The sequence below is a fragment of the Callithrix jacchus genome, chromosome 10 (genome assembly GCF_049354715.1).
Source record: "Callithrix jacchus isolate 240 chromosome 10, calJac240_pri, whole genome shotgun sequence".
Lineage (NCBI taxonomy): Eukaryota > Metazoa > Chordata > Mammalia > Primates > Cebidae > Callithrix > Callithrix jacchus.
In genome coordinates, this window is record NC_133511.1 from 125,682,698 (window position 1) to 125,706,774 (window position 24,077).

The 24,077-nt window shown below is 52.1% G+C and overlaps 1 protein-coding gene across 9 annotated transcripts in view; it reads right to left on the reverse strand.

The window, feature by feature from the left end:
• The window catches only part of CPT1A (carnitine palmitoyltransferase 1A), a 79,908-nt gene that overhangs the window by 54,392 nt on the left and 1,439 nt on the right, over positions 1-24,077 (reverse strand). For 7 of the 9 annotated variants that reach the window (XM_078341657.1, XM_078341656.1, XM_054241173.2 and 4 more), the window contains exon 2: positions 773-926. In XM_078341657.1, the coding sequence (XP_078197783.1) occupies positions 773-913 (141 nt within the window). In that variant the 5' untranslated portion in view covers positions 914-926. Of the gene's footprint in view, positions 1-772; positions 927-18,893; positions 18,941-24,077 lie in introns of all 9 variants that reach the window. The other 2 variants (XM_035263608.3, XM_054241171.2) reach the window with 1 other exon arrangement.

The window sequence follows — 24,077 nt, forward strand, 5'->3', positions numbered from 1 at the left end:
GAGTTGAGAACATGCAGACTCAGCTGAGTCTGAACTTACGTGGAGCGTCTCTAATGTGTGGACGCTTTACCAACAAAGTACTTACTACATCAACTTGCTGAAGTTTGGAAAAACTCCCTTTTTTTTTATTGGAGACAAAGTCTTGCTCTGTTGCCCAGGCTGGAATGCGGTGGCTCAGTCATGGCTCACTGCAGTCTCTGCCTCCCAAACTCAAGTGATCCTCCCACCTCAGCCTCCTGAGTAGCTGGGACTACAGATGCATGCCACCATGCTGGCCTAATTTTTCTTTTTCTTTTTTCTTTTTTGTAGAGACAGGGTTTCACCGTGTTGCCCAGGCTGGTCTTAAACTCCTGAACTCAAGTGATCCGCCCACCTCGGCCTCCTAAAGTACAGGGATTACAGGTGTGAGCCACCGCACCCTGCCTGAAAAAAAATCTTTTTGAACAAGGTGCAAAGGATTCTGACTCAGAGGAGAAGACGTGAATTCTAGTCTTTACTCCGCCTTCTATTAAGTAGGTTGCTGGCCCTTTGAGTGTCCACTTCCAGGCCTGCTTTAGAGCGTGCCAACTCACTCCACCTGCCTTACGGAACTGTTTCAGGCACCCAGTGAGCTAAAGTCTACCTGAAGGAGTCCCCCAGCCTTAAGCACCGTGGAAACAGGTAAGTCACATGGAATGAGCAGTCTGGAACACTCAGACCGCAACAGCTGCGGGAGCCCCGTTCTCAGGTATTAGGAGGCACACTGTGCAGGTTCCAGCACACGTCAGCAAACCTTGAATCTGATGAACCTCTTCTTCCAGGAGTGAAGTCCAGAGAGATAGATCTGCTTGAGGGCTTCATGGCTCAGCCGCAGGTCAATCCCGTCTGGAGTGACCGTGAACTGGAAGGCCACAGCTTGGTGAGCTTCTGCCATCTTCTGGGGTCACCTGGAAGCAGAAGGAGAAAATGTAACACAGTGGCACGTGTGACCAGACACTAAAAAAAAAAGCTCCTCATACAGAAGTGCCATTCCTTCTGAATTTCAGTTTTTCCTCCCCACTTAACAGACTTAATAACTCTCGTCAACAGATCCAAGTCCATCACAGAGGGCACCCCCTCACCTGTCCACCGCTACACAGAAAATCACTGCTTCTGCTTCGGGGCCCAAGATGATCATCAGAAGCCAGGCCCAGGGCACTCCAACTCCTGCCCCTGGAAGTCCCCTGGACCCCGCCTCCAAGCCAGCATCCAGGCCACAACTGCCGTCGCAAAGCCCACGGCACTTCGGCAACTCGCACAGCACAGACAAATCTCAATCTTGCAGCCAGGCCCCTGGAGGCTGCCGTTAAAAGCCCAGAGTGTCCAGGAAGGAGCCGCCGACAGCCCTGGGCCCTGAACTTCAGTGGGGAGTGCACATCGAGCCCAAATGCCTATGCCTCTGGTGTCTGTGTAGCTGCTCTTTTTTTTTTTTTGAGATGAAGTTTCATTCTTGTTGCCCAAGCTGGAGTGCAATGGCCTGATCTCAGCTCACTGCAACCTCCATCTCCTGGGTTCAAGCAATTCTCCTACCTTGGCCTCCTGAGTAGCTGGGATTACAGGCATGCACCAACATGCCTGGCTAATTTTTTTCTATATATATTTTTTTTTTTTAGTAGAGACAGGGTTTCTCCATGTTGGTCAGGCTGGTCTTGAACCTCCAACCTCAGGTGATCCTCCCACCTGGGCCTCCCAAAGTGCTGGCATTACAAGCGTGAGCCACTGCACCCGGCCTGCATGGCTGCTCTTTTGAGAAACTGTTCTAGGGTTTCAGAAAGACCCACAAGGACTCCACAAGTCAGATGCACAGATGCCTCAAGAATGGCTGCTCGCAGACAAAGTGGGCCTCCTTCCTCGGGGGCAGCAGCTGAAGCAGAACATGCCCGGGCAGCCACAGGCTGGACGGATACCAGAGCCTGCATCCCAGACCCAAGCACAGCCCCTTGGGACAGCATCCCCTGCCCATTGCAGAAAACTGCTCTGGGAAATCTGGTCCATTCTTCCTGTCCCCTTCACCCTGGCTCTGCTGCCTTCCTTCAGGCTCCTTGGCACAGCCACTCAGCATGGCATCGCCCCCCATCCCCTCCTGGACCCCTGGGGCGGTGGCTCCTGCCCTTCTCACGGTGCCACCTCCACCTCCTCCCAGGCTGTCTGCCACAAAGCACTAAATAAATAAGAGAAGCTAAGAGGAAAAACTGTCAAGTACCACAATAAAAATTTAAAAACTCACGTGTCTGTGTGTGAGTGTGTGTGCGTGTATGTGGTGTGTGTGTGGTGTATATGCGTGGTGTGTGTGCATATGTGTGTGCAGTGTGTGGTGTGTGTGCTTGTGTGTGCCTGTATGTGGTGTGTGTGTGCATGTGGTGTGTGTGTAGGTGTATATGCATGGTGTGTGTGTGGTGTGTGTATGTGCATATGGGTGTGTGTATGTGTAGTGTGCAATGTGTGTATGTGCGTATATTTGCATGTGTGGTGTGTGTGTATATTTGTATATGTGTGTATATTTGTGTGCGTGGTGTGTGTATGTGTGTGTGTATGGGGGGTGGAGGTGTGTGTGTGTATTTGCATGTGTGTTGTGTATGTGGGTGTGCATGTATGTGTGTGGTGTGGGGGGGTGGATGTGGGTGTGTGTGGGGGTGTGGTGTGTGTGGGTTGTGTGTGTATGTGTGTGTGTATGGGGGTGGAGGTGTGTGTGTGTATTTGCATGTGTGTTGTGTATGTGGGTGTGCATGTATGTGTGTGGTGTCGGGGGTGGATGTGGGTGTGTGTGGGTGTGTGTGGGGGTGTGGTGTGTGTGGGTGTGTGTGTGTATGTGTGTGTGTGTTCTCACCACAGGATGATTCTCCTGTTTTCACCCACTGATGGCGAGGTCAAAATCAGTGACTATCACAGTTTCAAAGATTCCCCTGTTACAGAAATCAGCCTGGCTCAGTCCTCCACTAACCAGAAGCAGAACACAGAACCACCTGCTTCCAGGCCCTGGGAGGCACCCATCTGTCCATGCAACAAGTGTTTGCTGACTGCCTCCAACGTGCCAGCCAAGGAGAAGAGCTGGACACTGGCAGAAAAGGTCCCTCTGCCCTCCCACAACTTAGACGGGGCTAACAAGCAACACATAAGCAGCGCTGGGTGCTAGAAGTGGAGATGCTGAGGGGACCTCCCAGGAGACAGTGAGGCCAAGAGCAGGATACAGCTGGAGGAGGGAAGGGCAGGTGGCTGGGGTCTGGGGCAGGTGGCTGGGGTCCAGGGCAGGTGGCTGGAGTCAAGGACAGGGTGTCTGGGGTCAGTGGCAGGACAGCTAAGGCCAAGGGCAGAACAGCCGGGGTCAAGGGCATTGTGCTGGGTCAAAGGCAGGGCAGCTGGGATCAAGGGCAGGGGACCAAGTTTGGAGAGGAAGGCAGAGGGAGCCGGTGAGAGGTGGCAAGGTTTTGTGCTAGCAGTGGAGAAGCATCCAAGGGCCTAGAAGAAGGGGAACCTGTCACTATTTCTGTTCTAAAGACCACTCTGAGGCCGGGTGTGGTGGCTCAAGCCTGTAATCCCAGCACTTTGGGAGGCCGAGGCAGGTGGATCATGAGGTCAAGAGATCGTGACCATCCTGGTCAACTTGGTGAAACCCCGTCTCTACTAAAAATACAAAAAATTATCTGGGCATGGTGGCGCGTGCCTGTAATCCCAGCTACTCAGGAGGCTGAGGCAGGAGAATTGCCTGAACCCAGGAGGCGGAGGTTGTGGTGAGCCGAGATCGCGCCATTGCACTCCAGCCTGGGTAACAAGAGCGAAACTCCGTCTCAAAAAAAAAAAAAAAAAAAAAAAAGACCACTCTGGCTGCTGTATGGAGCATGGATGGGGACGTGGAAGCAGGACCAGTAAGAAGCTGAGGCTGTCTTCCAGGAAAGTCCATGGGGCTGGCCCAGTCTGTCAGTGACAGGGACAGTGACAGTGTGGAAAATGACCCACATGGGACAGGCTGCAGAGGCACCTTGAGCTGCATGTGCTGATGAAATGGGCCCTCAGCCTCCTGGCTTAAGCCACCCACTCAGTGGAGCCAGGTACTGACACAGGACAGTCTCAGGGAGGGAAGGAGGCAGGCTGGGGGCAGAAGCTGAGAATTCATGCCTGGACCTGCCGCAGGTGAAATGTCGCCCGGACATCTGGGTGGAGAAGCCAGAGTGAGGGAGGGGCTGGGCTGGATGACACACCCAGGAGGTATCAGCACAGAACCTGAATGCAGTGGCAAAAAGACATACCACAGCTATAACCTTCGCTTACAGCAATTTGCAAAGCAACTGACAATATGTTTGGGCCAGGCACGGTGGCTCACACCTGTAATTCCAACACTTTGGGAGGCTGAGGTGGGAGGATCGCTTGAGGCCAGGAATTCAAGACCAGCCTGGCCAACATGGTGAAAACCCATCTCTACTAAAATACATAAAATTAGCTGGGTGTGGTGGCGCATGCCTGTTAGTTCCAGCTACTCAGGAGGCTGAGGCAGGGGACAGAGGTTGCAGTGAGCTGAAATCACGCCACTGTACTCCAATCTAGTGACAGAGTAAGACTCCATCTCAAAAAAACAAAAACAAAAACAAAAAAACTCCCCTGGAGTCTCAAGGTTAACTCTTTTTGTTTGTTTGGTTTTTTTTTTTTTTTTGAGACAGTCTCACTCTGTCGCCCAGCCTGGAATCCAATAGCGCCATCTCAGCTCACTGCAACCTCCACCTCCCAGGTTCAAGCAATTCTCATGCCTCAGCCTCCCGAGTAGCTGGGATTACAAGCACCTGCCACCATGCCTGGTTAATTTTTGGTATTTTTTTTAGTAGAGACGGGGTTTTACCATGTTGGTCAGGCTGGTCTCGAGCTGCTGAGCTCAAATGATCTGCCCAGCTTCCCAAAGTGCTGGGATTACTGCTGTGAGCCACCTAGCCCAGCCACAAGGTTAACTCTCAGCCCCCTTCCCCATCAAAGCCTTCACAGTAACCAGGAGGCAGGCATCCAGGAAGAAGCCTCCGCAGAGCACGCACTTTGGCTCATAGAGTCACACGGTGGACGGGCCGGGCCACTGCTGCACGACTGATAAGATCTCCTGGGATTCACACAGAACACAAAGGGATTATTCATCACAGTGGATTAAATATAGTGTCTGCAGCCAAGTCTCCAAAGGTATGTATCCCACGCTTGCTCAGAAATCTAACCTCTGATAGGAAGAGACTGGCAGTAATTACAGTGTCCTTTCCGGAGTGAAACGCCCTTGCAGAGCCATCTGAATTTCATGAAGGAGATGTTTATTTTGACCGGTTCAGGGTGATCCTAAGAGTCCTAAATGCCCCTGAGATGCACTATTTGTTTTTCTACTTCTGCAGGAGCTGAGATGGGCTGTCCTGACCCAGCCTCTCCCTCTTTGAGCCATGAGCAGAAATTAGTGAACCCAACAAGGGCTGGAGGAGCTCCCTGTGCAGCTGGAATGGGCACAAATCCCTGGGTTCCGGCCTGGATCAGTGGCCTTATGCTTAAACACCCCAGTACAGCCGCGCCTGCAGAGGTCCCCACTCAGCTGCGGTTTGTACCATTTTTTGTTGCGGTTTGTTTTTTTGAGACAGAGTCTTGCACTAACCCCAGGCTAGAGTGTAGCGGCACAGCCATGGCTCACTGCAACCTCTACCCCCAAGCTCAGCTGATCTTCCCACCTCAGCATCCCAAGTAGCTGGGACTACAGGCATGCACTACCATGTTCAGCTAATTCATGTATTTTTTTTGTAGAGACAGGGTTTCACCACCTGCCCAGACTGGTCTCGAACTCCTGGACTCAAGCGATCCGCCCGTCTCAGCCTCCCAAAGTACTGGGATCTTAGGCGTGAGCCCCCAAGCCTGGTGATTTTTGCTTTGCTAGGCAACCAGGCTGGTTTCAAACTCCTGACCTCACGTGTTCTGCCTCGACCTCCCAAAGTGCTGGGATTACAAGCATGAGCCACCGCACCCAGCCTTAATTTTTGTATTTTCAGTAGAGACGTGGTTTCACCATGTTGGCCAGGCTGGTCTCAAACTCCTCACCTCAGGTTACCCACCCACCTCGGCCTCCCAAAGTGCTGGGTGGGATTACAGGTGTGAGCCACCGAGCCCAACCCTCCTGCATACTTTAAAGCATGTCTAAATTACTTACAATAACGAATATGATGTAAATGCTGTGTAAATAGTGATGCTGTATTTTTCAATTTTGTATTATTTTTTCTTACTGTCTTGTCCCCTCCCCGGCCCCCGCCAAATATTTTCAATTCTTGGTTGGCTAAATCCACAGAAGCAGAACCTGAGGATACCAAGCTGACTGTATAGGTCTGGTAGTGTCCACAGATTCAGGCATCGACATGGGGTCTTGGAATGTATCCCCCAAGGATAAGGGGGAACCACCGTAAGTGTGAGACTGCCTCTTGTGGCTAATAGGGAGTGCCAATCTAAACCACAGGAAAACACCCCTTCACCCAGGATGACTGGTATGCCAAAAATGGATGACACAAGTGTTGGCAAGGACGTGGAGAAATCAGTGTTCTCAGCACGGCTGCTCAAATGGTGCAGCCACATTGGCAAATGTCTGTCCATTCCTCAAAAGGTTAAATACAGAGTTACTGGCCTGGCACCGTGGTCCACACCTGTAATCCCAGCACTTTGGGAGGCCAAGGCAGAAAGAGTGCTTTAGGCCAGGAGTTCCAGACCAGCCTGGGCAATGTAGCAAGACCCTGTCTCTATATAATAAGCAAAAATAAAAAATAAAAAATTGGGCCAGGTGCCGTAGCTTACACTTGTAATCCCAGCACTTAGCTGGGAGGATTGCTTTGGCTTAGGAGTTCGAGACCAGGTTGGGGAACATGGCAAGACCTCATCTCTACTAAAAATCAAGAAATTACCCAGGCATGGTGGTGCATCCCTGTAACTCTAGCAAGTTGGGAGGCTGAGGCAGGAGGATTGCTTAAGCCTAGGATGTGGAGGCTGCAGTGAGCCGTGATTGCACCTGCACTCCAGCTGGGCAACAGAGGAGACCCTGTCTTTAAAAAAAAAAAAACTGTATAAACATAGACTTACCAGCCAGGCGGGTGGCTCACGCCTGTAATCCTAGCACTTTGGGAGGACAAGGTGGGCAGATTACCTGAGGTTGGGAGTTCAAGACCAGCATGACCAACATGGAGAAACCCTGTCTCTACTAAAAAATACAAAATTAGCTGGGTGTGGTGGCACGTGCCTGTAATTCCAGCTACTGAGGAGGCTAAGACACGAGAATCACTTGAAACCGGGAGGCTGAGGCTGTGGTGAGTGGAGATTGCACCATTGCACTCCAGCCTGGGAAACAAGAGTGAAACCCTCTCTCAAAAAAAAAAAAAGGCTTACCATAGGACCCAGCAATTCCATTCTTACGTATATACCCAAGAGAACTGAAAAAATGTCCATTCAAAAGCGTGCACAGGAACATTCGCGATACTATTCATGATAACCAAAAAGTGGGAACACGTTCTGCTGATGAACGAATGAACACAGTGTGGCCCATCCACACCACGGAGTGGTATTCAGCAGTGACAAGGGGTGGACCTCCGACACCTGCTGCAGCACGGATGGCCTTGAAGATGTGATGCTGAGTGAAAGAAGCCACACAGAGGTCGTATATTGCTGATTCTGTTTTTTTTTTTTTTTTTTGAGACGGAGTTTCGCTCTTGTTACCCAGGCTGGAGTGCAATGGCGCGATCACGGCTCACCGCAACCTCCGCCTCGTGGGTTCAGGCAATTCTCCTGCCTCAGCCTCCTGAGTAGCTGGGATTACAGGCACGCACCACCATGCCCAGCTAATTTTTTGTATTTTTAGTAGAGATGGGGTTTCACCGTGTTGACCAGGATGGTCTCGATCTCTTGACCTCGTGATCCGCCTGCCTTGGCCTCCCGAAGTGCTGGGATTACAGGCGTGAGCCACCATGCCTGCCCACTGATTCTGTTTATTCCAAATGTCCAGAACAGGCAAATCTACAGAGACAGGAAGTACACTCGTGGTCACCAGGTCTTGGGGCAGATGGGAAGATCGGGAGGTGTGGGTAAGGAGTGGGGCATCTTCTTAGGGCAATGAAGACATTCCAAAATTGATTGTGGTGGTAGTTGCCCAACTCGGTGAATATACTAAAAACCACGGACAGGCTGGGCAACATAGCAAAACTGTCTGCAAAAAATACAAAAATTAGCTGAGTGCAGTGATGTGTGCCTGTAGTCCCAGCTACTAGGGAGGCTGAGGAGGTGGGAGGATCACCTGAGCCTGGGAGGTCGAAGCTGCAGTGAGCTGTGACTGCACCGCTGCATTCCAGCCTGGGCAACAGAGCAAGACCCTGTTTCAAAACCCAAACAAACTCACTGAAGTGTACACTTTAGATGGGTAAATTTCATGGTATATGAAAGTCTTAAGCTGTTACCAAAATATACTATCTCAAGAAGTGTTTTCTATTTAATGTCTATGCATACAACCATTCTCTCCTCAAATATATAATGGTAGGGGTGGATTTCTCATTCTTTTCTTCCATATCCTGTCCACCATAGTGCTCTGGTCACATCAAGGACTCATTCGGCAGCTGTAAAAAAGAGAAATCAGGCCAGGCACGATGGCTCATGTCTGTGATCCCAGCACTTTGGGAGGCTGAAGTGGGCAGATCACCTGAGGTCGGGAGTTCCAGACCAGCCTGACCAACATGGAGAAATCCCATCTCTACTAAAAATACAAAATTAGCTGGGCCTGGTGGTGCATGCCTGTAATCCCAGCTACTTGGGAGGCTGAGGCAGGAGAATTGCCTGAACCCAGGAAGCAGAGGTTGCGGTGAGCCGAGATCACACCATTGCACTCCAGCCTGGGCAACATGAGTAAAACTGCATCTCAAAAAAAAAAAAAAAAAAAAATGAAATCATGTCCCTTGCAGTGACATGGATGCAACTGGAGGCCTTTATCCTAAGTGAACTCAGAAACAGAAAACCGAATACCACATGTTCTCACTCATAAGTGGAGCTAAACAATGGGTACCCATGGACACGAAGATGGAAATAACAGGCCGGGAGGGGCGGCTCACACCTGTAATCCCAGCACTTTAAGAGGCTGAGGCAGGTGGATCACAGGTCAGGAGTTTGAGACCAGCCTGGCCAACATGGTGAAGCCCCGTCTCAACTAAAAATACCAAGAATTAGCTGGGTGTGGTGGTGGACGCCTGTAATCCCAGCTACTCAGGAGGCTGAGGCAGGAGAACCCATGAATCAGGAGGCGGAGGTTGCGGTGAGCTGACATTGGGCCACTGCATTCCAGCCTGGGAGACTCGGTCTCAAAAGAAAAAAAAAAAAAAGATCAAAATAACAGACACTGGGGACTCCAAAAGAGAGGAGAGGAAGTGGGGCAAGGGCTGAAGAATTACCTGTCAGGTACAATGTTCACTCTCTCCCCTTTCGTCAGGGGCACTCTGGGTGCACTAGAAGTCGGCCCCCACCAGCATGCAAAATACCCAGGTAACAAACAGGCACTTGTACCCCCGAGTCTAAAATTAAATTAAAAATTTTAAAAGCCTCATTCAAAACAACTGTTAGCTCATGGCATTAAGGAATTTCTGTTAATTATCTTTTAGGCATTACAAGATATTATGGTTACGTTTTTTAAGAGACAGAGTCTCTTAAAACTCACAGCTCACTGCAGCTCTGGGCTCAAGCGATCCTCCTGCCTTGGCCTCCTGAGTAGTTGGGACCAGGGGTGGGAGCCATGGCTTTCAGGCAGAGGTGATTTTTAAAAAGGTTTCCCATCTTTTATCAATATGTACTGAAATACTGATACATGCAATTTTATTCAGTTTTTTTTTTTGAGGCCCAGTCTTGCTCTGTCATCCAAGCTGGAACGCAGTATCATGACCTCAGCTCCCATAACCTCCACCTCCCAGGTGCAAGCGATTCTCCTGCCTCAGCCTCCCAAGTAGCTGAGACTACAGGTGCCCAACACCACACCTGGCTAACTTTTGTATTTTTAGTAGAGCCTGGGTTTCACCATGTAGGCCAGGCTGGTCTCGAACTCCTGACCTCAGGCGATCCACCCACCTCGGCCTCCCAAAGTGCTGTGAGCCACTGTGCCCAGCCTAATTTTATCTTTCATCATGTATGGGACTTGCTTCAAAATCCCTCAGGGTGGGGCAAATGGACGGATGGGTATGAAGGAGTCATGCGTGAGAACCGGTAAAGGGCCGGGCCGCACGAGCCGGGAGGGTCTCTCTTCTACACACGTTCAAGATCTCCTGAGGTTCTAGAATGTGTTTAATGAAATGAAACATTCATCCACTGCAATCGGAGCTCAAAATGTTATGTTTGGAGAGCTCCTCAGATACTCCAAGCACCCCAAGTGCCCACCTCCCAGGGAGAGAAGCACACACTCTTCACCCCATAGCCCACCCTGGCAGCAGAGAAATGGCACTACCCATCTGAGGCCAGGGAAGATACAATCAGGAGGGGCAAAGGTTTCTGGGGCCAGAGCATGTGGAAAGGTGGACATGCCCATGCTCAAGCCCCCTTGCCCAGTCCCCACTCCCCACAACCTGGAAATATCTTTTTTTTTTTTTTTTGAGACAGAATTTTGCTGTTGTCACCCAGGCTGGAGTGCAATGGCACAATCTCGGCTCACCACAACCTCCGCCTCCTGGGTTCAAGCAATTCTCCTGCCTCAGCGTCCCAAGTAATTGGGACTACAGGCACACGCCACCATCCCCAGCTAACTTTTGTATTTTTAGTAGAGACGGGGTTTCACCTTGTTGACCAGGATGGTCTCGATCTCTTGACCTCGCGATCCACCCGCCTCGGCCTCCCAAAGTGCTGGGATTATAGCTGTGAGCCACTGCGCCTGGCCTCTTTTTTTTTTTTTAAGAGATGGATTGCAATGGCTCAATATTGGCTCACCGCAACCTGTGCCTCCCAGGTTCCAGCGACTCTCCTGCCTCAGCCTTCCGAGTAGCAGGGATTACAGGCATGCACCACCACACTCGGCTAATTCTCCATGTTGGTCAGTCTGGTCTCGGACTCCTGACCTTGGGTGATCTGCCCCCCCTCAGCCTCCCAAACTGCTGGATTACAGGCATGAGCCGCCTCGCCTGTCACGACCTGGAAATATCTGAACAGTCACCACCCGCTTGCCCAACCCAACAAGGCTTTTATGAGCCCAGTATAAAAAGGATGAAAAAGGAAAAGCTGGCCCCCCCTCAACCAGGGCCCACCCCCACCACCAGGGCCCACCCCCACCACCAGGGCCCGCACCCACCAGTGCCCGCCCCTGCTGCCTCACCCACCCAGCCTCTTCCAGGTGCTTCCTCTCCAGGCAGGAGACCACACTCCTGGCCCATGCAGGGACTTCACCTCTCTCCAGCCAGAGGGCACACCTGCTCCCTACCTTTCACCCAGCTGGGAGTGGATGCAGCCTGGCGGCTTCTCCCATCTCTGAGTCACCAGAAACAAAGCTGGAGGACTGCAGGAGACTTGGCTGCCATGGCTTCATGGAGGCCAACCAACCCCAGTGACTGGCACCCAGCTCCTGGGCCAGCCTCACTCCAGACCCGGGGCAGAGGGTACCTACTGTCTCTAAAACCGAGGCACTCATAAGAATGGAAACCAGATGGGCTGGGCGTGGTTGCTCACGCCTATAATCCCAGCACTTTGGGAGGCCGAGGCGGGTGGATCACGAGGTCAAGAGATCGAGATCATATAGGTCAACATGGTGAAACCCTGTCTCTACTAAAAATACAAAAATTAGCTGGGCATGGTGGCGCATGCCTGTAATCCTAGCTACTCAGGAGGCTGAGGCAGGAGAATCACTTGAACCCAGGAGGCAGAGGTTGCAGTGAGCTGAGATCGCGCCATTGCACTCCAGCCTGGGTGACAAGAGCAAAACTTCGTCTCAAAAAAAAAAAAAAAGAATGGAAATCAGATAAAGCCATTTGCACCACTCCCCTGCTCCTTCCCTCCCTGGGCCTAGAGGGTAGAGGTTCCCAGACCAGAGTCTGAAAACCACCGATAGTGGTCAGAACGGTTCCTGCCTTGATATACCCCTGCATCGAAAGCCAACCTGAGGCCGGGTGTGGTGGCTCATGCCTGTAATCCCAGCACTTTGGGAGGCCGAGGAGGGAGGATCACTGGAAGTCAGGAGTTCAAGACCAGCCTGATCAACATGATGAAACCTCGTCTCTACTAAAAACACAAAAATTAGCTGGATGGAGTGGTGGGCGCCTGTATTCCCAGCTACTTGGGAGGCTGAGGCAGGAGAATTGCGAGAATTGCTTGAACCCAGGAGGCAGGGGTTGCAGTGAGCTGAGATCATGCCATGGCATTCCTGGGTGAGAGGGTGAGACTCCCTCTGGAAAGGAAAGGAAATTAAAGGAATGGAAAAAGGGAAGGAGGGGAGGGGAGGGGAGGGAGAAGGCCCTCAGCATGCCTTTCTGTAACATACTTAGCACAAATGGAATCCCTCAAAGTAAATTGGGTCTGCGGCCTCACCTCACTGGCATAAACAGGACTGGGGCCACAGATGGCTAACCTCACCTTCCTGCAAACAGACAACGGCCAGGTGAGGCAGGTGAGCAGCTGAGACTGGGGCGGACAAGACCAGGGCCACGGGCACAGAGCTCTTCTGAGGACCTGGAGCTCAGGGAGGAGTGGGTTAGGTCCAGATGGAAGGCCAGTCACTAACAAATTCCTGGACCTCAGATAAGCCTCATGAAAACTTTGGGAGGCCAAGACGGGCAGATTGCTTGAGCCCAGGAGTTTGAAACCAGCCTGAGCAGCCTCATCTCCACTAATACAAAAATAAGCCAGGGGTGGTGGTGCACACCTGTAGTCCCAGCTACTTGGGAGACAGAGGGGTGAGGCTCACCTGAGCCCGGGAGGTCGAGGCTGCAGTGAGCCGTGATCATGCCAGTGCACTTCAGCCTGGGTGACGGAACGAGATCTTGTCTCTCTCTGTCTCTCTCTCTCTCTCTCTCTCTCTCACACACACACACACACACACACACACACACACACACACACCAGTGAACTTTACTATATTATACAGCGAGACTATCTTCTGTCTTAAATGCTCTAAATCGCAGCAGAGAGTCACACCTACGCACCCTCCTGCAAGGAACAAATTCAACGTTTCGCTGTATTGGTTAGAATGTCCACCCTCCCTCCCCCGCAACCTGGCAAGTTTTTTGTTTATCTTTGTTTTTGTAGAGATGGGATCTCACTATGTTGCCCAGGCTGATCTCGAATGCCTGGACTCAAGCAATCCTCCTTCCTTGGCCTCCCAAACTGCTGAGGTTATAGGTGCCCAGCCATGCATAAATGTCTAAGGTGCAATAGATACAACCTCTTCTCCCCGTCCCCAGAATGCAGGGCTCATCTTCCCCATCCGGATTTGAGCATCTACAAATGCACACAGTGCTACCACGCACATGCGAGGCACACCCGAATGCCGCCACACTCTGCACATGCTCCTGCAACTTGCCTCTCATCCACACTGAGTTCCGAGCTGCCCCACGCCCACCCACGTGGCGCTGGCCCTGCTGTCCTGCACCTCCCTGCTGGCAGGGTCCAGTCTGCCCCCGTGTCCCTGCTGGCTCAGGGGGCTTCTGTGTTCACTTCTTCACTGTTGCAAACCAAGAAGCAGAGAGTGGCCTTGTCCGTGTTGCAGTGCCCTATGTTAATGCGGGTAGAAAAAGACCGAGTGGTGTTCGTGGGCACCCAGCCTCTGGGGCAGCCTTCCTCATGCCTGCCCTGCCCTGCCCGCTCTACCAAAGGTCCAGGTCCCTCTCGACATGGCCATCCTGTCCTCTTTGCCCTCGCTGAAGTCCTGCCTGCTGCCTGACACCCATCTCCCTGTGTCTCCCAAGTCAGCTTTCCCAGGGCATCGGACTGCCCTGCCCACCTCACCACCGCCACCACGTTGGCCCTGGCCAGGGGCTTCTTGAAGAGCGGGCACACTCCACCACTTTGCAGCCTGTGTTCCTTTCACTTCTGTGTGTCCAGAATGAGCCACCTATCCACTGCAGCCAGGCCTGGGTTTCAGGGCCCTCCACCCGCCACCATTGTGGCAGTCCATGGTCAGGCTCACTGCCTCCTCTCCTCCCCAGCACCTTTCATAAAGGTCAGGAGACCAGGGCACCTGTGTGCTCCAACTCCCCTTCCCAGAAGCCTTCCCTAGAGTCCAGGGCATGCCCTGCCAGGCTGAGCACGGTGGCAGGGAGCCCAGGCACAGTGGCACAGAGGAAGGGCCCTCAGGCCAGCTGGCAGCCAGGCCTGCGTCTGGATCCTGGCCACCGACACTGGCAGCCTCTCTGCTCACCCCTTCGGCCTTCCTGAGGCTGTAGTGAGGAGGGTGGCAGGGGCACCGCATGGCCCGAGGCTTGGGCAAGCAGGCATCCGCCTCCTTGGGCTGGTGGGGGCTCTGCCACATCCCACTCATGGTATACAAAGAAACCGTTAGTCTCCATGGACCAGCCCCACTTCCTGTTCCTGCTTCCTCCTGGGAGAGGCCACCAGGCACTCAAACTGGCAGTCCCTCTGCTGTTGCCTTGGGCCTCTCTGGCTTCTGAGCTAGCAGGTGGCTCCCCGGCGCCCCAGAAGTCAGACAGTCCCCAGAGCATACTGCACCTGACCTTCCTGCTCTACCACGAGTGAATGACAGAGGGGAGAGGTTAAGTTCTCTTTTCACCCATCTGTATTTTTCTGTATTTTCTCATTTCTTTGAAGATGTCTTCTTTAAAGACGAGGTCAAGCACATCTTCACCCAGCCAAAACTTCATCAGCTGACAATGAATCTTACCTGCTCATGTGCCCACATCCTCCCCAGGGTTTCTCTTACTGAGAGTGCCGGCGCCTGCCCTGCCTGGGGAGGAGCAGGGATGGTCTAGGGCTGTTCACTTCAGTCCCCAAAACCTGCTGATGTGACGGTCCCTGGGCCCCTGGGCCCCACCAGCGACACTTCCCCTCTATGGCCCAGCCCTAGCTGGGCAGCAGCAGCTGTGCTCTTGCCCCTCTCCCAGGCCTCCTTTCTCCAAGCCACCCCACACCAGAGACTTCCTAGAGAGACCTGGCCAACTGCTCTTTAATCCACGTGACCCCAGGGGCAGGCCTATCTGCAGCCCCTCTCCTGAGACTTTCTTCCATGTCCAGATCTGAGACATATCACAGCCCCAGTGGGAACAGGTGGTGTCCCTGGGGACGAAGTTGACAAGGCATGACCACGGGGATCCAAGCCACACAGCAGGCACCACATGGCCCGAGGCCATGTGTCCCAAGTTCAAGGGTGTGTCCCAAGTTCAAGGATGGCCAGAGGAGAGAACACTTTGACTGGAAAGAAAAGCAGAAAAGAGCAGGAGGAAGAAAAGTTAAAAAGAAGAAATAGCCGGGCGCGGTGGCTCACGCCTGTAATCCCAGCACTTTGGGAGGCCGAGGCGGGTGGATCACAAGGTCAAGAGATCGAGACCATCCTGGTCAACAAGGTGAAACCCTGTCTCTACTAAAAACACAAAAATTAGCTGGGCGTGGTGGCGCGTGCCTGTAATCCCAGCTACATGGGAGGCTGAGGCAGGAGAATTGCCTGAACCCAGGAGGCGGAGGTTGCGGTGAGCCGAGATCGCGCCATTGCACTCCAACCTGGGTAACAAGAGCGAAACTCCGTCTCAAAAAAAGAAGAAGAAGAAGAAGAAGAAATAAGAAAACACAGGAAAAATACAGGTGGATAAAAAGAGAACCTAACCTCCCCGCTCTGTCATTCACTCGCTCCCTCAAATCATCATGGAACCCTCAGACTGGAATCCTGAACTAGCCCTGGGAAGGGACTTGTGGAGGAGGCCACTCTGGGTCAGCAGACAGGCGACCCCTTGGGGACTGTTCCTTACTTAGAACCCCTACTTGCTGTGTGCCCCCCAGGCCAGCCATGGGGTAAATCGGAGGTGGTGGCAACACCCCAGCGGCCTCCACCATGCCAAAGACATCTTGTTGTCCGGCCTTGTCGTGAGGCCATGGACATGTTTATTTTCACTGAAAGTACAAAAATCACTTCTGAGAAGCTGGCACAGCAGCCAGGGCCTGGCCTGTGCCTCTGCCTTGGGTGAACATGAGCCCTGAAAAGCTGAGTAGAAGGCAAGGCATGGTGGCTCACGCCTGAAATCCCAGCAATTTGAGAGGTTAAGGCAGGAAGACTGCTTGAGATCAGCCTGGCCAACATGCCAAAACTCCTCCTCTACCAAAAACATAAAATATTAGCTGGGCGTGGTGGCACATGCCAGTAGTCCCAGCTATTCTGGAGGCTGAGATGGGAGGATTGCTTGAGCCTGGGAGGTCAAGGCTGCAGTGAGCCCTAATTGTGCCACTGCACTCCAGCCTGGCAACAGAGCGAGACCCTGTCTCAAAAAAAAGAAAGGCTGAGTGGGGATGGCAGGGGTGGAGACCACCCAACTGGAGCCCACCTGCTGGGAGCTCACCTAGACCTCCTTGCTCAGAGCACACTGCTGGGGTGCCCACCGACCCCCGGGTGGAGCACAGGAGCCAGGCCACGTGCCATCCTGGAGGCTATGAAGGGACTGTCACTGAGGTCTGTGCCAGAGCACTTAAGCACCTTATGTTAATCTGCTCTTGGGACCACACGGAGATGCAGAATCAGAGGCCCCAGCTGAGGCCACAACCCCTTCATCACAATTGTCACAGACGCACTGTCCCGTCTCTAGCTCACCCATTCGGTGGTTGTTCCCACCACCTTCCAAGCTCAGCTCCGTCACCTGCCCCTCTGCCACCAGCCTTGACCGATGCCACTGACTTGCAGCTGGAGGACCAGCAGCTCTTTGTCCAGTTCTGTTTTCTCCTTTCTACATACTTAGCTTAAAGCTCCCAGCACTTCTGGTGGCAGCCCATGAATCCAAACTCCCCAAGAAGTTCTCCAAGAGACATTTGGCGAGGTCACCTGCACCGGCTGGCAAATGACCTTCATGCGTAAGTTACGGTCCCGCCTTCCAAAGACCCTTCTCAAGGACGTGAATCCTTGTTTGATGATCTGACCCAACCCAGAAGAGAACAGACGAGTCTCCAACACTGAACGCTACGTGAACAACCATGGGGGGGACGGTGACGACACATCGTCCATTTTGCTTACAATTATCTCCATTCCAACAGCTTTGCTCGATGGCCCCCAAACCCCCGGCCAATAAACGGCTCTGGTGCTTTGTTTTTTGAAAGCCTTCACTTTGCAATTCCTTTTAATCAAAACCTTTCACCTCTTTCGAAGTCATTGGCCTTTGAATCCTAACACTGGCCACGTAATCGAGAAGGCACCCGTCACACAGGTCCTTCGGACAGACCTCCCGGTCCCAGCACCCCCATCCTGCAGAGTTGAGACAGGCAGGTGGTGAGGAAAGCAGGTGAAAGGTCAGCTTGATGCAAAACATGCATTGCCAGTTTTCAAAACGCGCCCCAGAAAAACTGAGATATGGGAATTGCCGCTCTCATATAAAACAAACAATAAAACTTGATATGTGACAACAGACTTCCAAGAAAATGACCTTTATAGCAACTGAAATATGTAAATAATTTCAGTGGGGCAGAAGCCTTTCAACATAGCAATCAGCAGGCATGGAGACACTAACAGATAAGCAGGTGGGAACGTGGGTAGGTAAGACATACAGGTTCCTTTGTGTGCTTTTAATAATGAAGATACAGAACTTTTTTTCTTTTTAAGATGAAGTTTCGCTCCACCATCCCTGTTGGAGTGCAGTAGCACGATCTCGGCTCATAGCAACGTCTGCCTCCCAGGTTCAGGCAATTTTCCTGCCTCAGCCTCCCAAGGAGCCGGAATTACAGGCATGCGTCACCATACCTGGCTAATTTTGTATTTTTAGTAGAGATGGGTTTTTACCAGGTTGGCCAGGCTGGTCTCGAACTCCTGATCTCAAGCGATCCGTCTACCCTGGCCTCCCAAAGTGCTAGGATTACATGCATCAGCCACTGCAGCTGACCCAGAACATTCCTTTTACCAAACCCTTTGGCATGTGCTAGACAATGTGATGCATATATATTTTTACATTAATGTATTTGACTAGCATTAGCTCATTTAACTCCCACTAGCACCCTAGGAAATGGGTACCATGGCTATCTCCATGCACTAATGAGAAAACCAGGCCTTAGATGCCAAGAAACTTGCCCAATGTCACATCCAGCAAACCTCAGGGCTGGAAATCAAACCCAGATCCAGGCCGGGCACGGTGGCTTACGCCTGTAATCCCAGCACTCTGGGAGGCCGAGATGGGTGGATCATCTGAGGTCAAGCATTCAAGACCAGCCTGACCAATATGGTGAAACCCTGTCTTTACTAAAAACACAAAAAAATTAGCCGGGAGTGGTGGTGGGCACCTATAGTCCCAGCTACTAGGGAAGCTGACACAGGAGAATTGCCTGAACCCGGGAGGCGGAGATGGCAGTGAGCCGGGATCCACCACTGCACTCCAGCCTGGGTGACACAGCAAGAAACAAGCAAAAAAGCCCAGGTCCAACTCCAAAACTTACACTCTTAACTCCCAAAGTTAAGTGGTAGGTACTATACAAAAAAAGGCTACTTAAAATTCCTAAGGTTGCAACACAGTTATAAAATTAGGTCACCGTTGGAACCAAAATGACGTGATTGCAGCCGGGAATAAGACTGCACTAAGTACAAACACCATCAGTACCAACTGTCAAATGATTCCCATGCTGCAGTCTTCCTGCTGGAACTGCACAGCGCGCGTGCACACAGGAGCAGGCTCGGCCTTCTATTCAAACCCAGCCAACGCTGCCCATGTCCTCCAGCGGTAAACAACCGTGTTGGAACTCCTCTGAGAAAAGCTTACCCACGGGAAATGACAGCTCAGCTCAGCAGGAACACCAGGCAGGGTCTCTAGGAACAGAGAAAGCGTGAGGCTGGAAGGCATGGGCCCCATCCCTGGAAAACTCGCGAAGACACTGTAGGCAGAGTGAGAAGCAGTGTCTCTGGCGAGGGACAGGGCAGTTATCACCGACAACACGTTCTTGGATGCCTGGGTGACCCATGCCTGGGAAGGTTCTGCCTGGCTAGAAAGCTCGTGTTGGCCTCCAGGACTGGCTCCAGCTTAGGGAAACCACCTTCCTAACATGCATGACTTCCAAGGCGGTAATCTGGCCTGACCTCCTCACTGCTGCCCGAGGGAAGCAGCAGGAAGGCTCTGGGAGGACACTGGCAGCCCAGGGGTTTCCCTAAAACCAGCAGGCACCTGCAGTAAAGTTCATGGCTCTGCTGAACTGAGATGCAGACAAAAAAATAGCAATAATGGGAAGAAAAAGCTCAGCTCCTCCCCGCACACAAGTGTGGGCCCATCCTCTCTCTGCACCGAAGCAGTCACGTTGTTATTTAACTACAGATATGCACATCTGCAATGTGTGCCCTTGTGCTTTTCCAGTGAATGCACACACACAAACAGAAATTATTTCCCAAACCTGGCTGGGCGCGGTGGCTCATGCCTGTAATCCCAGCACATGGAGAGGCCGAGGCAGGTGGATCACCTGAGGAATTCAAGACCAGCCTGGCCAACACGGTGAAACCCCATTTCTACTAAAAATACAAAACATTAGCTGGGCACGGTTGTGGGCACCTGTAATCACAGCTGCTTGGGAGACTGAGGCAGGAGAATTGCTTGAACCTGAGAAGCGGAGGTTGCAGTGAGCCAAGGTTGCACCACTGCACTCCAGCCTGGGCAACAAGAGCGAAACTCCCTCTCAAAAAAGAAAAAAGAAAGGAAGAAAGCAATTATTTCTCAAACCTAATGGAAGCACCTTAGAAGCAAGAATGTGAGACTCACAGGCTGGGCGCAATGGCTCACGCCTGTAATCCCAGCACATTGGGAGGCCGAGGTGGGCGATCACCTGAGGTCGGGAGTTCGACACCAGCCTGACCGACATGGAGAAATCCCGTCTCTACTAAAAATACAAAATTAGCAGGTGTGGTGGCTCATGTCTGTAATCCCAGCTACTCTGGAGGCTGAGGCAGGAGAATCGCTTGAACCTGGGAGACAGAGGTTGTAGTGAGCTAAGATTGTGCCACGGCACTGCAGCCTGGGCAACAAGAGCAAAAACTCTGTCACACACAAAAAAAGAATGTGAGACTCATCTTATGCTTTTTTGAGGGTTTCATGTACAAGAAATGTGAAGGAATTTTTTTTTTTTTTGAGACAGTTTCGCTCTTGTTACCCAGGCTGGAGTGCAATGGCGTGATCTCGGCTCAAATACCTGGGCTCAAGTGAACTTCCTGCCTCCACCTGCCAAAGTGTTGGGGTTACGGGCATGAGCCACCACACCCAGTCCAGAACTATTTTATAACCTGACGACCCATGATATTGACCCCATAAATGTGAATAGTCCATTATAATAAACGTCAGCACAGGAAGTATACTGTGTGGCCAATTTAAATAATGTGAATATTGAACAGTCATGAATTCAAGACACAACCCTTCATAATGAAAACTCCAGGCTGAACACAGTGGAGCACACCTGTAGTCCCAGCTTAGGCTGAGGCAAGAGGATCTCTTAAGCCAGGAGTTCAAGGTCACCCTCGGCAACATAGCAAGACCCTGTTGTATATTAAAAAAAATAATGGGCCAGGCGCAGTTGCTCATGCCTGTAATCCCAGCACTTTGGGAGGCCGAGGCGGGTGGATCACAGTCTGGGCAATGTAGCAAGACCCCATCTCTACAACAAATACAAAAAATCAGTCAAGTGTGGGACAGTGCATGCCTGTGGTCCCAGCCCAGGAGTGTGACGTTGCAGTGAGCTATGAGCATGCCACTGTACTCTAGCCTGGATGACAGAGCAAGATCCTGTCTTACCACGTACTGCCAAAATTAAGCCAATTCTGGGTGGATCATTTGAGGTCAGGAGTTTGAGACTAGCCTGAGGAATATATCGAGGCCTGTCTCTACAAAAAATATTTAAAAGTTAGCCAGGTGTGGTGGCATGTGTCTGTGGTGCCTGCTATGCAGGAGGCCGAGGAGGGAGGATCCCTGGAGCCTGAGTGGGAGATGACATTGAGCTATGTTGGCACCAGGGCACTGCACTCCAGCTTGGGCAACAAAGAGCCTGTCCTGGAGTAAAAAAAAAAAAGGCCCGGCGTGGGTGGCTCATGCCTGTAATGCCAGCACTTTGGGAGGCCAAGGCAGACAGAGCACCTGAGGTCAGGAGTTCAAGACCAGCCTGGCCAAGATGGCGAAATCCTCTCTCTACTAAACATACAAAAATTAGCCAGGCATGGTGGTGGGCACCTGTAGTCCCAGCTATAGGTAGGGATATGCATGTTTTTTTGGTTATTGCTATTTTTTTGGTCACTGTGTCACTCCACAGAGAGCATTCCGCATGCTGTGTCCTGATGCCCTGGTGCACAGAAGCAAACTATAACCTTAAAGAAACTGTTGGTCGGGCGCGGTGGCTCACACCTGTAATCCCAGCACTTTGGGAGGCCGAGGCAGGCGGATCACAAGGTCAGGAGTTCAAGACCAGCCTGACCAACATTGTGAAACCCCATCTCTACTGAAAATACAAAAATCAGCCAGGCATGCTAGCGTGCGCCTGTAGTTCCAGCTACTTGGTAGGCTGAGGCAGGAGAAACGCTTGAACCTGAGAGGCGGAGGTTGCAGTGAGCTGAGATCACGCCACTGCACTCCAGCTGGGCAACAGGGCAAGACTCCTTCTCAAAAAAAAAAAAAAAAAAAAGAAAAAAGAAAAAAGAAAGGAAAAGAAAAGCTGTTTCCAACATCCTGTCATTCCTTCAACACATATCTGAATGTCTGTTCTAGGCCACTGAAATCATGAGGAAGGCGAGTAAGAGTGAGTTAGGAGGAAGTGGCAGCATTTAGCCCCGGCCACATGTGGGGGCTTCGGGAACAGGAAGAAGGCAGGACGGCCCTCCAGCTCCTGGGCTGGGGACCACAAACCAGCAACACCAGGAGTATGGAGCCTTCCTTTCTTAACTTAAAGAACTTGGTGTCCAATGCCTAACATAGATCGCTCAGAAAGCAGAGTGGTAACTACCCTACTGCCCAACCCTCCAAGGTGACCCTGACCCTCCTGCACACCCCAGAGAGGCACGCCCCACTCAGCAGCGCGACTCCTTTCATTGCTAACTTCCAAAGACGTTCCTGGATCCAAGAACAATCTGCACAAAAGAAAGGCAAAGGCAGACACTTCTCAGAACGGAGGCTGTCACCCAAATAGGGCGGGTGCCCTCAGCCCAGGGCCTGCTGGGGCCCCAACCTTCACCCGACATCTAAATGGGGTAAAAGTTGAAATTGACACAAGGTAACAAATATTTGAAGTCAGCAAGTAGAAAAAAGTCCCTACTTGTGTTAAGTAACCAATGTGTTTAAAAAACATACCCTGGGGCTGGGCGCGGTGGCTCAAGCCTGTAATCCCAGCACTTTGGGAGGCCGAGCGGGTGGATCACGAGGTGAGGAGATCGAGACCATCCTGGTCAACATGGTGAAACCCCGTCTCTACTAAAAATACAAAAAAGTAGCTGGACGTGGTGGCGCGTGCCTGTAATCCCAGCTACTCGGGAGGCTGAGGCAGGAGAATTGCCTGAACCCAGGAGGCAGAGGTTGCGGTGAGCCGAGATCGCGCCATTGCACTCCAGCCTGGGTAACAAGAGTGAAACTCCGTCTCAAAAAAAAAAAAAAAAAAAAAAATACAATCTCGAACAGCCATTTTAATTCTTAAAGCACCAATTCTTCCGGAATTCAAGCTCAGGCTTCCACCAGCAACAAAACTCTGGCCTGCCATTAATAACCTTGCAGAGTGACTAAACATTTTTTCCAACGAAGGAAAAAATGCAAACGATCAAAGTGCAGAAGCAGCCCTAGGCCCGCGCAGGCGCCGATTTCCGCCTCCCGCCGCCGCCGCTGCCACCGCCCCTGCGCCTTTAGATTTCGGGCTTGGAACGCGTGGGTCCTCGGAAGGGCACCGCCAGCAACTGCGGCTTCGCGCCCCGCCCCTTCCCCCCAGGCCCTGGCGGGGATCACGTGACGGCTGAGAAAAAGTAGGGGAAAGGTCAGCCGCAGCCCCGCCCCCGGGCTGGCGCGTCCCAGGCGCTCAGATCCTGTTCCACCCGCCGTGCCCACAGAGACCTTCCGGAGCGAGCTGGCGCGCGTCCCTGTGGCCACCCCAGCGACAGCGGGAGAAATGCAACGCACCTTTCCGTGTGAAGGTCGAGCCCTGCAGTGCCCAACTTTGGGGGCAGCTCGATGCCCAGTGCTTCTGATCACTGCTGCTGCACGCGAGACAGAAACACAGGCACCGCGCTCACAAGCCCAGGGCGCGTCTCAAAGGGGCTCACTGTGATAATTGACGGTGTTTTTATGAATGGGCACCCGGGGCCAGGGTTGGGTAAGGGCAGGCCCTCGCTCCAGGACTCCCTGGAGGCCTAGCTTGACCGCTCCGTGACCACCGGTGCGGGGCCGGGGCCAACGCAGCAGACGCAGCAGCAACCGAAGGGACCTCGTTTAATTCGCTTCCCGGGAATTCCAGGGCGGGCGGCTTGTTTTTAGTACAAACTCGAAACGTTATTTTGGCCTGTGCACCATGCCAATTTCTGCCACTTTGATACAAAGTATATGCACTCCCAAACCTGCCCTTTTTCCTGTTTGATTCCAACTGTTAAGATGGAGTTCAAGTGCAATATCTAGTCTAGCAATGCTGCACAGGAAGGAAATCAGTAATTTACATGCGAAAAGCAGTCCACAGGCACTTGGTACTGAGGTAAAACCAACCCGAAGAACCAGCTGTGAATGCTGATGGTCCCCAGACCAACTGACGGCTGGAGCGGTGTGCACTCTCGGCGACACTAATGTCCTCGATTTATTGCTATGTTCACTCGGTCAGAGTCGCCTTAAAGAATTTGGAAAGGCATGGATGGGGGGTAAGGGGGATTGCTTCCTGGCATAAATAAAAGCCTGTCCCGTGCTCAGCCATTTTTTAATTGAATTGGTTTGTGGCTTAGAAGGAACTAAACATGC